Source organism: Pseudonaja textilis, chromosome Z, assembly GCF_049901715.1.
Source record: "Pseudonaja textilis isolate UNSWEBS1 chromosome Z, rPseTex1.2, whole genome shotgun sequence".
In the NCBI taxonomy this organism is placed as follows: domain Eukaryota; kingdom Metazoa; phylum Chordata; class Lepidosauria; order Squamata; family Elapidae; genus Pseudonaja; species Pseudonaja textilis.
Window position 1 is genome coordinate 3,190,963 of NC_142008.1, and position 16,332 is coordinate 3,207,294.

The following is a 16,332-nucleotide window of genomic DNA, read 5'->3' on the forward strand; positions in this document are numbered from 1 at the left end:
TGAAAGCTAATGAAATAAAATGTCAGAATATCTGCAACATCCTTAATGCACAACACAATTATTGTTTTCTACATACAGGTAGTCCTTGACTTACAACAGCCGTTTGTTTAGTGACCATTCAAAGTTACAACAGCAGTGAAAAAGGGACTTACAAACAGTCCCCACAGTTACGACTGCTGCAGCATCTCCATGGTCACAAAATCAAGATTCGGGTATCTGGCAACTGACTCCTATTTACGATGGTTGCAGTATCCCGAGGTCATGTGATCCTCTTTTGTGACCTTCTGACAAAGTCAACGGGGAAGCCAGATTCACTTAACAACCGTGTTGCTAATTTAAATGCAGCGATTTACTTAACAACCGTGACAACGAAGGTTATAAAATGGGGTAAATCTTATTTAACAACTTTCTCAGTAAGCAACAAAAATTTGGAGCCCAGTTGTGGTCATAAGTGGAGGACTACCTGTATTCCATGTCAGCATATTCAGTTTACTCCTGCCTAATAGTCAAGAATTAAAAAGAAAATATTGTTTCAAAGACAGTGCCCACTATCTATCTACAATTTTTTGCAAACACCTCTTAAGTTTTGCAATTAGTTGGGGCCCTACTAATCATAGAACTACATCCCCCAAAGTCATATTTAATTGATTATACTTCAATACACAAAAATTAAGCCTGGTATAGTTCTTCCAATCATTTGTGCTGGTTTTTTTTTCTGAGATTAAAAAGGGCCCATCTTGTCTCATGCATGGATGTGTCCAGTCTTATTTTCAGATACATCAAATTTAGAAGATGCATTTTCTAGCAGAATAACCAAATAACAAATCTGGAATGGGCCTTGGAGGTCTAGTCTAACCCACTGCTCAAGTAGGAAACTATGTCAGACAAACGGTTGTCCAATGTCTTCTTAAAAACCTCCAGTATTGGAGCATTCACAACAATACTGGAGGTATGTTTTTCTACTGATTCATTGCTCTCACTGTCAGGAAATTCCTCCTTAGTTCCTTCTCTCCTTGAGTAGTTTCTGTTGGGTATATGGATACTCCAACTGGTTTGGGTTGAATAAATATGTAAACCTAGGATTAAGTGCTATGTAGCTTTAAGCACAAGAAACTGCAATGTCATTGTGGGTGCGGTTGCAGGCAGCCATAAAGGTAGGAGGGGAAACTAATAGCCCCGGCTTCTGGATGCACCTGGTTACTGTTCCTGGTCTGCTGCCTACTGTGTGCTGGAACGTCTATCTGCTTACTTTGGAGGCTACTGTGCCAGATACCATTTCACCTGAACACAAGGACTGTTTGTTTGGTGAGCTGTGGATTCAGCGTTAGTATTTAATGAAAAGGTATCATAAGAAGAAGATATACAAGCAGATAAAGACATTGTATTTACTGTAAATGGATTTGATAACTGTATGGATAAACTGGATACTGATATATGGACTGAATGACTATTCTTAATCTCTGTATGAATTAAATATCTATTTACAACCACAAACAGTGTTTTTGTCTCAAGTGTGTGTATACTCTAGGGCCCAGCCTCATTCTCATTTGGCTTCCTGGCTTGACTGCTGCTGTGCACTCAGCTCAGGGGTTTATCCCCAAACACTAACAGTTTCCATCCATTATTTCTTGTCCGGCTTTTAGGTGCTTTGGAGAATAAACTGACCCGCTCTTCTCTACGAAAGCTCTTTAAATATGGGAAGAATGCTATCATGTCAGCCCTGCTCCTTCTCTTCCTTAAATTAAACATTCCCGGTTCCCACAATCATTCATTGTATGTTTCAGCCTCCAGACCTCTAATCATTTTCATTGTTCTTCTCTGCATACTTTCTAGGGTCTCAACATCTTTTTTGGATTGTGGTGACCAGAACTGGATGCAGTATTCCAAGTGTGATCTTACCAGTGTGGTATAAAGTCACACCGTAGTTTTTAACCTTACTTAAGTGTGGATTCATGCTGAGCTGTGGCCAATGGCTGGACCATCCTCACATCCTAATGGACTTACCATTATGGACGCCACAACTGGACCTTTGATTACCCACCATAAAGCAGTGTTGTCGTTCATGTCCCAACAGCTGATGGGAAAAGAAGAAAGGAAATTAAGAGGACCTAGGAATTAAAATTGCCCGCCCCAAAGAAATATAGATAGTCCTTGACTTACAACCATTCATTTCGTGATTGTTCAAAGTTACAATGGCCCTGAAAAAAAGTGATTTATGAGCAGTCCTTGCACTTATGATGGTTACAGCATCCCCAGGGTCAAGAGATCAAAATTTGCGTGCTTGGCAACTGCGTGTATTTGTGATTGTGATTTGTGTGTATTTGCGATTTGTGATGGAGCCTCGGTAGCGCAGTGGTTAGAGTGTAGTACTCCAAGCTATTCTACTCCCACTGCAATTTGGCAGATCGAATCCCACCAGGCTCCAGGTTGACTCAGCCTTCCCTCCTTCCGAGGTGGGTAAAATGAGGACACAGATTGTTGGGGGCAAGAGGCTGACTCCGAAAACCGTTTTGAGAGGGATATAAAGCACTATAAAGCAGTATATAAGTCTAAGTGCTATTGCTATTGTAATATGACTTAACAACAGCCTTGCTTAGCAATAGAAATTCTGGTGTTAGTTGTGGCTGTAAATTGAGGACTACCTGCATTTCTTAAAGGAAACCTAACCTTTATTCTTTGAAGGATCACCTGATTCTTGGATACAGTATGAACTAAATTCTAATGCTTTTAATATTAATTAAAACTCAGTTAATTCAAAATATAGATTTTATGGATTCCTTTCCTACTCATCTATTTTATGTATCTGCTTCCTGGCTTCACAAGTCACTTTGAAAAAGCAAAGTAATCACTCAGCGATGGTATCCAGAGTACACATTACAGATGGTCCTCAATTTACAACAGGTCGCTTAGCGACTATTCAAAGTTACGTCCTCCCTAAAGCTGCCTATTAGCTGGTTTCAAAGTTACAACACCCAGCCTCAATGGTCACAGGATCACATTTTGGATAGTTAGCAATCAGTCCACATTTATGGCTATTTGCAATCATGTGATCTCCATTTATGGCATATTTTTTTGCAGAAACCGGTGTTAATTTCAATTTCTAGGAAAATTTTTTTGGGTATAATGGATTCACTTAATGATCATGCCTTTCGCTTAATGATCATTCAAAAAATAGTGTGCTGCTTCATGACTGATGAGTGCCTCTACTTACAACCATAATTCCAAATTCAATTATGTTCATAATTCGAGGACTACCTGTATTCTTTCTCTCTTTCTTACACACAAACATACATACACACAGAGACACCATGTTGACTCCACAATGGAGAGATTAACGAAGATATCACAATCATTTGATTAACCAGAGTTGATGGGAATCGTACAACCCTGATGTCCCCAAAGCCTGAAGGACAGTGTGCGAAAACTCTGCCAGGGGTGACCCGCCACAATGCCAAGGAAGGGGTATGCCATGCCACCTACCCAATGTCATCGAAGTGAAGCCGAAGGACCGCCCAGACTGTGACACAAATGGTTGGAGTTCCTGCAGGAGGGAAGAAGAAAGTTTGATGGAGCCTGGGACAATTGGAAATTTCCCAATCAAAAATGGAATTTAGGTCGGCATTCACTGGCCTAATAACAATCATGGTTGTTATTATTATTTACACACAGTTGACCAGATAGATTTGACTGGATTTGCTTCTGTGGAGTAAAGGATCTACCATAGCTATATATAATGTAATGGCTAGCACAGGTAATAGATTTTTAATAACCGCCTTGCTTAGCTATGGAAATTCTGGTCCCAATTGTGGCCATACATTGAGGACTACCTGTACAGTAATGAAGGAATCTGCAATCCTCACTCAGCTCTAGCACTGATAATGTAACCTAGTTGGGTCATGAAATGTTTGCTCAGAACACCCTGAGGACCCCACAATCCTCCTCCTCCTCTTCTCTCCCTTCTAGCACTGATGATGTTACCTAGTTGGGTCATGAAATGTCTGTAAGAAAACCACCAAGCTCAGAAAGCACCAAGGATCCCTTAATCTTCCTCCTCCTCCTCCTCCTCCTCCTCCTCCTCCTCCTCCTCCTCCTCCTCCTCCTCCTCCTCCTCCTCCTCCTGCCCCTCCTCCCCTCCTCTCTGCAAATCTTCTTCCTTCTAGCACCAATGGCGTTCCCTAGTTGATTTATGAAACATCTGCAAGGGAACCACCAAGCTCAGAGAGCACCCAACAGCTGGACCCTGAGCTACATTTATCCTCTCCTCCTAGAAGCACTTACCCCAGCCAATGATAGTGTACCAGTAGAAATATCTCCTCTCTGGAAAGAAGGTTTCCACAAGTAACGTAAAGAGGTACAGCCCCTCAATGAAAAGCCAGAAATAGTTGGACATCACACAGTAGTGGAAGAAGACCATCACTGCCTTGCATTCCACCTGTGGAGGACAACCACCATTTTAGCTTTTCCCTCAGATGAATAACTGCCATCTCCATCCACTAGACCAGAGGTCTCCAAACTCGGGGGCTTTAAGACTTCCTCAGTTTGTGGACTTCAACTCCCAGGATTCCTCAGTCAGCATGACTGGTTGAGGAGTTCTGGGAGTTGAAGTCCACCCGTCTTAAAGTTGCCAAATTTGAAATCTCTGTGCTTGACTATCCCTCCTACCATTCCTGGGCATAAGCTGTGCAAGATACTCATGATGGAACTATCAACCAATCAAATTGCAATTGCTAGGTTGGGAAGTGGCTCTATTAAGGACATTTTCTTGAAGTTCTTTGAGATATCCATCACCATCTTTCTTCAGCCAAGGATTCCTGCACCTGACCAGCTCGTGATCTTCTACACTGGGTTACATCTTTCAAGGTTCCCAATTAGAAGCCATGCTACCCAGGTAGAGTAAGCTGTAGCCCTACCTATCTGGTTGGAGGAGGCAGCTCCACTGCGAGATATAATTGATGTTCTGCAACAATTATAAAATCATAGATTATTCAGAATCTACACTGTTCAGCATAGGGACGTGTATTATAAAACAGAACATAGTATGATAGGGTTGGAAGGGACCTTGTAAGTCTTTTAATCCAGCCACCTGCTCAAGCAGGAGATCTTATACTATTCTGGACAAATGGTTGTCCAACCTCTTCTTCAAAACCTCCAGTGATGGAGCACTTGCAACTTCTGGAGGCAAGCAGTTCCACTGGTTAATAGTTCTCCTTTGCTCCAGGTTGCTTTTCTCCTTGATTAGTTTACATCCATTGCTTTCTTGTTCTGCCTTAAGGTGCTCTGAAGAATAGATGGACACCCTCTTCTTTGTGGCAACCCCTCAAATATTGGAAGATTGTTATCACGTCACATTCTCTTGTTAAAATAGACATAACCAACTTCTGCAATTATTCTTCATATGTTTTAGTCTCCAGGCCCCTAATTATATTTGTTGCTCTTCTTTTCACTCTTTCCGGAGTCTCAATTTTTTTTTTTATATTGTGGCAACCAAAACTTCCAAGTGTGGTCTTACTAAGGCATATAAAGTGGTATTAACACTTTATATTCTTGAAACTGTCCTTCTTTTGATGCAGCCTAGGACTATGTTCGCTTTTTTGGTAGCTGCCATACACCGCTGGCTCATACTTAAAATGGTTGTCCACTAGGACAGGGGTCCACAACCACCGGGCCACGGACCCGGTACCGGTCCGTAGAACATTTCGTACCAGGCTGCCGGTTTGCTGGGCGCCGCCGTCTTGTTTGACGAGAAAGTGCTTCCGGGTGAGCTTTTCCGGTTGGAAAGCGGCGTTTGGGTCCTGAAGGAATCCTCGCGCCTTAGTTTCATTGAAGGGGGGGGGCTTTGAATGAAACTAAGGCGCAAGGATTCTTTCAGCACCCAAGGCAAGGTGAGCTGAGCGACCGTCCCGAAGCCGTCCCGAAGCGAAGCCCATCGACAAAGGTACAAAGGAGGAGTTGAAGGTGGCGGGGAGAAGCGGGGGACGGCTGGCTGGCCGGTCGCTCGGCTCGCCTTGCCTTGGTCGTGCGTGCTGATGCCGGTACCGGGCCGCGGATCATTTTGTGATGCCGGTACCGGGCCGTGGCACAAAAAAGGTTGGGGGCCACTGCACTAGGAGACCTAGATCCCTCTCACAATTGAACAACTGTGATTAAAAGATGTCATCTTTCTGCTTTCCTACAATGGCTGCCATTAATGGTTAGGACAATAGCATATACCATCCATCCATTATGAAGTATATAGTGAAAATGGCAACTGTCCTATTACTTATTTTCTTACTTTCTTATCTATAACTTGTATCTCATGATTTATGTTGATTGCTTTTATTTAATATCCTATTATGATTTATGTTGATTGCTATGACTATCACTGTTGGATTTACAATGATTGTATTTTTTGATTATGCTTATCACCTGTTGCTTATAAGTACACTGAGAGCTTCTGGAGACAAATACCTTGTGTGTATCCAATCACACTTGGCTAATAAAGAATTCTTTCTTTCATGTATTTATCTATCTGTCTGTCTTTCCAATCATATCTATCTATCTATTAGCTTAGCTTAGTTTAGTTTTAGTTTACTTTACTTTATTGCCATTGCACCTTGTAAAAAAAAATCAACACCATCTTCAGTGCACATCATGACCATGAAAATAAACACAAACACACATATCCTTCACACCCCACACATTGATTTGAAAACCCCTGACACCACATCAACACTGCACTATACAGTAGAATTCAATGGAGTTACTGCCCCGGGATAAAAGTTATTTTTCAATCTATTTGTCCTTGTTTTTATTATTCTGTAGCGTCTGCCAGATGGTAATAATTCAAAAAAAGGGTGCCCAGGATGAGATGGATCTTTGAGAATGTTTTGAACTTTCTTAAGGCAGCGGGAGCTATAAAGCTCTTCCAAAGAGGGGAGAGGGCAACCTATGATCCTGGGCAATGACATTAATCCTCTGGAGCGCTGTCCCACCTGCCCCGGTAGAATTGGCAAACCAGACACAGGTGCAGTAAGTTAAGATACTCTCTATGAGGCACCAGTAAAAGGTCACCAGGAATTTTTGTTCATTTCTATTATCTATATCTATCGATCTATTATCTATGTATCTGTATCTATCTATCTATCATCTATCCCTGTTGATCTATTATCTATATCTATCTATATCATCTATCCCTGTTGATCTATTATCTATATCTATCTATCATCTATCACTGTTGATCTATTATCTATATCTATCCATCTCTATTATCTATCATCCATCCATCCATCCATCTCTATCGATCTATTATCTATATCTATCTATCATCTATCGATCTACTATCTATCTATCCATCCATCCATCCATCCATTATCTATCTATTACCTATCTATCTATCTATCTATCTATCTATCTATCTATCTATCTATTATCTATCTATCATCTATCCCTATCAATCTATTATCTATATCTATCTATCATCTATCAATCTATTATCTATATCTATCTCTATTATCTATCTATCTATCTATCCATCCATCTGTCTGCCGTTCTGTCTATCTATCTATCTATCTATTATCTATCTATCTATCTATCATCTATCTATCTATCTATCTATCTATCTATCTATCTACTATCTACCTATTATCTATCTATCTATCATCCATCCATTATCAATCTATTATCTATCTATTATCTATCAGCCTATTATCTATCTATCTATCTATCTATCTATCTATCTATCTATCTATCTATCTATCTATCTATCTACTATCTACCTATTATCTATCTATCTACTATCTACCTATTATCTATCTATCTATCTATCTATCTATCTATCTATCTATCTATCATCCATCCATGCATCCATCCATTATCAATCTATTATCTATCTATTATCTATCAGTCTATTATCTATCTATCTATTATCTATCTATCATCTATCTATCTATCTGTCTGTCTGTCTATCTGCCTGCCTGCCTGCCTGCCTGCCTGCCTGCCTGCCTGCCTGCCTACCTACCTACCTACCTACCTACCTACCTACCTATCTATCTATCTATCTATCTATCTATCTATCTATCTATCTATCTATCTATCTATCTAGTAGCTGCAATAATCAAGTGCACAATGGACCAAAAACGCAGTTGCAGTTGATTGACTGGAGAGTGCTGGCTCCGGCATGAGGCAATCTATGCTATGATTGGCTGCTGTGAGTATAAAGGGGGCGTTTCCCTTCTCCCCGCCATTTTTCTTCTCTGTGTTCTGCATGTTGTTACCTCATGATGTCTCACTATGTACAGTATCTTGTCTGCTGAAAGCATAAATGTTAGATATATCTATTTATATAAAACAAAACAAGACTGTGGCAATGATTCTGACTTTGCTTGGACAGCTGCCACTCAATTCCTTGACACAAAACATAGCTCTGCCACAGGTTTCTGCAGAGAAGAGTCCAAAGTAGTCAACCTGGCCACCACAATCATATTTACTAGATCTTTCCAACAGAATCAGACATAACATTCTCTAAAATACCACCAGACTCGGCCTCTCGGCATGATTTACCGTCGAGATCAAGCAATGGTTGCTGTCTTGCTCGGCATACAGGACCCCGTCTTTAATGAAGACAGAAATGGCACGCAGAATGAATGAAACAAAAAGATTCATATGAATAAAGTTCCGGGTACAATGCAGTTTTCTAAGAAAGGAAAGAAAAACGAAATAGGATTTTAAGAAACGGGGAAGAAAGATCATGTCACGTTTGCAAAGCATTCTCTGTATTGTCTCCCTGTGTCTCTGGAGGGGCCGCAATTGGTCCCCAAATTTCCGTTGCTACAACGAGACACTGGCGAAGTGAGCTTGGCCCCAATTTATGATGTTTCTTGCCACAGTTGTTAAGTGAATCATTACAGTTGTTAAGTTAGTAGCATGGCTATTAAGTAAATCTTGACTTTGCTTGGCCATAGGTCACAACAAGGGATCACCTGGCCCCTGGACATTGCAACCATCATAACTTTGAGTCAATTGCCAAACATCTGGATTTAGGTCACATGACCATGAGGATGCTGTAGTGGTTGTAAGTGTGAAAAATGGTCATGTCATTTTTTTCAGTGCCGTTGTAACTCCGAATGGTCACTAAATGAAGGGTTGTAAGTTGAGGATTGTCTTTACTTCATTGGCCTAAATCCTGTCAGCTAACTGTTTTAAACATTGATCGTCCTTGATCATTTATTTATGACACGTAGTCATAAATATCTTACATGTGAACATATCAAACACACCATCTTCCTACTGTTTTTCCCACAACAACAACATTGTGAAGTTGGTTAGGGTCTGAAAGAGGGACAGGCCTAAAGCGGGACTAGAACTCCCTGTCTCCTGGTGATTGGCCCAAAGTCACCCAGCTGGCTTTCATGCCTAAGGCAGGATTAGAACTTGCCGTCTCCTGATGATACGCCCCAAGTACACCAGCTGGACTTCATACCTAAAGTAGAACTAGAACTCACAGTCTCCTGGTGATTGGCCCAAAGTTACCCAACTGGCTTTCATGCCTAAGGCAAATCTAGAACTCTATTTCCTGGTAATAGGCCCCAAATACCCCAGCTAGTTTTCATACCTAAGGTAGAACTAGAATTCCCTAGCTCCCGGCGAATGGCCCAAAGTCACCAGCTGTTTCATGACTAAGGTGGGAGTAGAACTCACTGCCTCCTGGGCAAAAGTCATCCAGCAGGCTTACACCGCTAAGGCATGACTAGAATTCACCATCTCCTGGTTTCTAGCCTGGTGCCTTAACCACTGGACCAAACTGGCTGTCACGACATGCCTGACCAGGGAACCTCATCCAGTCAAAACAATTTTTGTGACAACTCACCTGAAACGGCACAGAATCACCATGGCGGTAGTGAGCGAAACGAGGGATGTGCTGTAGCCAACTGTATACAAAGCCTTGACAGATAGATAGTAGTAAGCCTGTGAATCAAACAGCAAAGTTAGAGTTAACTTTGAGAAAAGAGTAAAAGTTTAAATGACTTGGTTTTCACTTTCTTTGTCCAAGAGTCCAAATTCATTCCTTTCACTATGCTATACAGATAGTCCTCAACTTATGACCATTCATTCAGCAGCCCAGGAGACCCCCGGAGATAACCTATGCTCTGCATAAGAATGCAATGGGGAGAGCCTGGATTGTATGGCTGCCTGGCTCAATGACAGCAATAACTTAAAGACCATAATTCTGGACTCAGTTTGTGGTCGTAAGTCAAGGACTGCCTGTAGACCTGATCTACAACCCCAAATGGACCAGCTTGTTCTGATGAGAGATTTCAGTCAAAGGATACAGGTAGTCTTCAAATTACGACCGCAATTGAGGCCAACATTGGCAAATGAGACAGTTGCTAGATCAGTTTTGCCTCATTTTACAACCTTTCTTGCCACATTTATGAACTGAATCAGTGTAGTTGTTAAGTTAGTCACAGGGTTGTTAAGTGAATCTGGCTTCCCCACTGACTTTACTTGTCAGAAAACAGGGTTCACATGACCCCAGGACACTGCACATGAGCAACAACCACACCTAGAGTACTGCATCCAGTTTGTTCACCACATCACAAAAAAGATGTTGAGGCTCTAAAAAAAGTACAGAGAAGAGCAACCAGGATGATTAGAGGACTGGAGGCTAAAACATATGAAGAACGGTTACAGGAACTGGGCTTGGATAGTCTAGTGAAGAGAAGGACCAGGGGAGACATGATAGCAGTGAATAATGGTTGGAAGAAATAATGGATGGAAACTGAACAAGGAGAGATTCAACCTGGAAATAAGGAGAAACTTTCTGACAATGAGAACTATCAACTCATGGAACATATCCTTGCCCTCAGAAATAGTGGGAGCGCCATCACTTTGAGACTTTCAAGAAGAGATTGGACTGCCATTTGTCAGAAATGGTGTAGGTCTCCCACTTGGGTGGAGGGGGGTTGGACTAGATGACCTACAAGGTCCCTTCCAATTCTGATCATCTGTTAACAGTTCATTTAGTGACCAATTGAAGTTACAAAGTCACGGAAAAAAGTGACTTATGAATGTCTTTCACACTCATGACCACTGCAGCATCCCTATGGCCACGGGATCAAAATTCGTTTGGCAACTGACCCGTTTTTATGACGGTTGCAGTGTCCTGAGGTTATACGGTCACCTTTTGACCAGCAGATAGTCAGATTCAGTTAACAACTGTATGTCTAATTTAACAGCTCCGGTGATTCATATAACAACTAAAGCAAGAAAGGTTGTAAAATGGAGGTAAACTGACTTAACCCCTGTCTCGCTTAACAAAATAACTTTTGGGCTCAATTGTACTAGTAAATGAAGGATTTCGTGCACTTAGGCATAAATAGATATTAATCTAGCTTTCGGATCCCCTTTCGACACAGAAGGGGCAATTTAAGAATTTGCTGTGATTTACAGCTGGCAATCAGGCCTCCAAAACAGACGTATCTTCATTTACCAGCTTACCTGGCCATTTCCTATCGAGGTGTCATTCTCGTCAAATCCGCAGGCATCATAATAATGTGGGAATGGCTCAGACCAGCCCTCCTGGGTGCAGTTCCTGCTGACCAACTTAAAATCCACCGATCCATCTGTTGGTTGGGGGCGGGGGGATTAAATAGAGCATTTTAGAAAAATTAGTAAAGTAGAGCAAGAAGCTTTAGGGCAGAGATCACCAAGCTTGGTGAATTTAAGACTGGTGGACTTCAACTCCCAGAATCCCCCAGCCAGCTGAGGGATTCTGGGAGTTGAAGTCCTCCAGGTTCAAAGTTGCCAAGTTTGAAGATCCTTGTTTTAGAGAAAGAGACAGAACGATTTCAAGAAAAATCTGCCTTTTTTTTGTTGTTGCTTGGCTTGACTTGGCTTGGCTCTGGTGCACTACATTGCAAAGTTGTTTGCAAAGTCCCCTAAATGGATTCGACATCAGTGGGATCACTTGGTCAGTGCAAGAAGTGCTGGGGTGAATGAATGGATGAAAAAAAAAGTCTCCATTTCTTACCTAGAAGTTGTTCTGGATTCTCAAACAGTTCAAACTCTCCTACACACACAAAAAAGAGAGAAGGTAGAAGTTGAAATCCACTTTAGAACCTATACAGGTAGTCCTTGACTTACAACAACCTTTAGTGACCAAAGTTACAACAACACTGAAAAAAAATATCACTCATGACCCCCTTTCACACTTACAAACCATTGCAGCATAATCATGTGATCAAAACTGGCAACTGACTCACATTTATGATGGTTGCAGTGTCCCAGGGTCACGTGACCTCCTTTTATGACCTTCTAACCATCAAACTCAATGGGGAAGCCAGATTCGCTTAACAACCGTGGCTAGAAAGGTTGCAAAATGGGGGGAAATTCACATAAAAGGTGGCTTGTTTAGCCATGTAAATTTTGGGCTCGGTTGCGGTCGTAAGTTGAGGACTACTTCCGTATATCTCTTTCTCAACCTATCTAAATGGAGAGTAGGTCCTTACCTGGCTGTGCATATGCCATGCTGTTCACATCCCAGCCTGGTGCATAGAAAAAGAAAAAGAGGTTAAAGAACGTAGTTAACAACAAAAATAAATATTCTTTCATTATTACATCACCACTTTTCATTTTCCTCCCTTGTATGAAATTTTTGTACTTACCATACCTTCCTAAATTCCCTCTTTCTATTATATTCTAGACCTTAGTTATGTACAAGCAGGGGTACATGCATTTGGAATGGAACACAATGGAACAGAATAGAATTGGAAGGGATCTTGAAGGTCCACTAGTCCAACCCCCCTGCTTGGGCAGGAAACCCTATCCCATTTCAGACAAACGGTTGCCCAATATCTTCTTAAAACCTTCCAGTGCTGGAAGTTTAATCCATTTAATTAATCAGAATAGAGCTGGAAGGGACCTTGATGAGTTTCTGTCTGTTATAAACATATACAAATAATCCCTGACTTTCAACCATTTGTTTAGCAAATGTTCAAAGTTTACAACAGCACTGAAAAAAAGTGAATTACGGCTGGTCCTCGTACTTATGACCCTTTTAGTTTCCATGAGGTCAACATTGGGATGCTTGGCACCTGGAATGCATTTATGACAGCTGTACCATCCGGAGATCACATGACTGGCATTTGCAACTTTCCCAACTGGGTTCCTAGCAAGCAAAGTTCAATGGGGGAAGCTGGATTCGCTTAACAAGCATGGCGATTCGCTTAGCAATGGGGCAAAAAAGGAAGTAAAACCAGGCACGAATCACTTAACAACTGCCTCGCTTAGCCATGAAACAGAACAGAAGAGAACAATAGAGTTGGAAGAGACCTTAGAAGTCTTCTAGTTCAACTTCCCGCTCAAGAAGGAAATCCTATTGCTTTTCAGACAAATAGTTGCCATAAGACGAGGACTGTCATTTGTGGCATTGTTGTCATAAGGCGAGGACTATCATTTTTTTTCTGGTGGGACAATGTGGACAAATAAATAAATAAGGAAAACCCACAGATAAAAGAAAGAAGCACATCAAACATATATAACACCGAGGGCTGGTTATAACCATCATTTGTTCAATGCCGTTGTAACTTTCAACGGTTGCTGAATGAATGAATGGTTGTATGTCGAGGACTACCTGGATCTGAGCTCATTTGGTCAACTGCAGCACTGGCTATTTATTTTTCATTTCCTCTGTTCTTCCCTTTGCACATGTCAGGTTTATTCATGGTCTAAGTTCCGATTCTGTTCTGTGAAACAGCCAGAGATCTAATTAGAAATATTGCAACCCTCAAATTATGTCCATAATTGAGCCCAAAATCTCTGCGGCTAAATGAGACAGTTATTAAGTGAATTTTGCCCCGTTTTTGCAACCTTCCTTGCTGTAGTTAGGTGAACCTCTGCAGTCGCTAAGCTAGTATCATGGTTGTTAAGCAAACCTTCCTTCCCCGTTGACTTAGCTTGTCAGAAGGTCTCAAGATACCTCCCCCAGAACACTGACCGTCATAAATTTGAGTCAGTTACCATATGTCTCAATTTTGACCACATGGCCATGGGGAGGCTTCAACAGTCTTGTGAAAAATAGTCATAAGTCCACTTTTTTCCAGTGCCGTTGTATTTTTGAACCGTCACTAAATGAACTGTTTTGGAGGCTACTCGTAGCGCTTATCGGCCTTCCTTGTCTCCTACAGAATTTGCTTTCTTGGTAACTTCTCACCCCTGATCTGATCTTATTCACAAGTGTTCAAACAGAACCAGAGAATCACAATGAGGACAATTTGAGAGGCTGCAATTTAAATCCTCTAAAAGGAGATTGAAGGAGCTGCGCATAATTCAGCCCCGAAGAGAGAAGTTGGAAGAGGATTACGAGGCTCTTTTTAGATAGTGAAAAGGATAATACGAGCGCAAAGGTCAAGATCTGTTTGCCCTGGTCCCAGTCCCAGAAATAAGGCAAGCCCCACGCATTGTGGGTCGTCTATACAGAATAGGGGGTGGGATGGAATGGAAAACAGAATAGAACAGAATAGGAGCGTATTCTACAAAATAGGGAGCAGAGTAGAGTAGAGTAGAGTAGAGTGGAGTAGAGTAGAGTGGAGTATAGAAGAGTAGAGTAGAATAGAATAGAATAGAATAGAACAGAATAGAATAGAATAGAATAGAATAGAATAGAACAGAATAGAAACTACGGAATGGAATGGAATAGAATAGAATAGAAATAGAAGATAATAGAAAATAGAATAGAATAGAAAATAGAATAGAGAATAGAATAGAATAGAAATAAAAGACTATAGTATAGAAAACAGAATAGAAAAGAATAGAATGTGGAATAGAATAAGATTAGAATAGAGAATATACTACAAAATAGAGAATACAATAGAGAATAGGATAGGATAGGATAGGATAGGATAGGACAGGACAGGACAGGACAGAACAGAACAGAACAGAATAGAATAGAATAAAAAATGGAATGGAATGGAAGAGAACAGAATATAGAATAGAATAGAATAGAAACTATGGAATGGAATGGAAGAGAAATAGAAGAGAATAGAAACTAGAGTAGAATAGAAACTAGAATAGAATAGAAATAAAAGACAATAGTATAGAAAACAGAATAGAAAAGAATAGAATGTGGAATAGAATAAGATTAGAATAGAGAATATACTACAAAATAGAGAATACAATAGAGAATAGGATAGGATAGGATAGGATAGGATAGGATAGGATAGAACAGAACAGAGTAGAATAGAAAATCTGGAATGGAATGGAAGAGAACAGAATATAGAAGAGAAGAGAAGAGAAGAGAAGAGAAGAGAAGAGAAGAGCATAGAGTAGAATAGAATAGAATAGAATAGAATAGAATAGAATAGAATAGAAACTACGGAATGGAATGGAAGAGAAATAGAAGAGAATAGAAACTAGAGTAGAATAGAAACCAGAATAGAATAGAAATAAAAGACAATAATATAGAAAACAGAATAGAAAAGAATAGAATGTGGAATAGAATAAGATTAGAATAGGAGAATATACTACAAAAAAGAGAATAGAATACAGAATAGGAATGAATAGTGAATATATTACAAAGAGAATAGAATAGACAATATACTACAAAATAGAGAATAGAATAGAGAATATACTACAAAATAGAGAATAGAATAGAGAATAGAACATGATTGGAAAGGACATTGGAGCTCTTCTACTTTAACCCATTTCCACATATGGCTTATGCTCGTTTCAGAGGGATCCATTAAACAGGAAACCAAGAAGATATTTTATCTCTTTAGGCTGAGTTGAAGGGCACCATAAATGAATTTATGGAAATTCTTAGTTGAACAGCCATAAATGGGTTGTAATGCTTCATTTTGCCACTAGATGGCTGCCTAGATCCCTCCCCAACGCTGACCATCTTCTGCAGAAGAAATGTACCCCAATATAGTCCCCCCAAACACTCATATTTCCCAATTCCATTCTTTTTTTTTTTCTTGGAGATGGACTCAGATTGAAATTCAGCTTCTTCTCTAATCCCTGGTTGATTTTTATAGCCAAGGATTTTGGAGAGGCTATAAAATCTTGAAAAGTTTTGCAAAGTTCCTGCAAAAGATATTTCTCCTTGTTTGATGTTGCAAAGGAGTTCTCCCCTCTGCGACACTCCAGAAAGTTTGCAGAGTTCTTATCCAGCATTGGAACGGTTGAAAGCCTAGCTAGTCCTTGGCCTATAACCATTCACTTAGTGACCATTTAAAGTTATAATAGTCCCTGCCGCATCTCCATTTCGTCTTCTTTTTTAATGTCTTTTCTCTCTCTGCAATACATAGGTAGTCCTCAACTTGCAACCACTCATTTAGTGACCGTTCAAAGTTACAA

At 40.5% G+C, this 16,332-nt stretch overlaps 1 protein-coding gene across 8 annotated transcripts in view; it reads right to left on the reverse strand.

Moving 5' to 3' along the window:
* The window catches only part of ADCYAP1R1 (ADCYAP receptor type I), an 87,959-nt gene that overhangs the window by 17,546 nt on the left and 54,081 nt on the right, over nucleotides 1-16,332 (reverse strand). For all 8 annotated transcript variants that reach the window (XM_087917554.1, XM_087917551.1, XM_087917556.1 and 5 more), the window contains exons 5-12: nucleotides 12,486-12,521; nucleotides 12,008-12,046; nucleotides 11,476-11,600; nucleotides 9,845-9,942; nucleotides 8,539-8,671; nucleotides 4,279-4,432; nucleotides 3,481-3,541; nucleotides 2,005-2,074 (exon numbers count right to left, since the gene is read on the reverse strand). In XM_087917554.1, coding sequence (XP_087773680.1) covers nucleotides 2,005-2,074; nucleotides 3,481-3,541; nucleotides 4,279-4,432; nucleotides 8,539-8,671; nucleotides 9,845-9,942; nucleotides 11,476-11,600; nucleotides 12,008-12,046; nucleotides 12,486-12,521 — 716 coding nt within the window. The remainder of the gene's footprint in view (nucleotides 1-2,004; nucleotides 2,075-3,480; nucleotides 3,542-4,278; nucleotides 4,433-8,538; nucleotides 8,672-9,844; nucleotides 9,943-11,475; nucleotides 11,601-12,007; nucleotides 12,047-12,485; nucleotides 12,522-16,332) is intronic.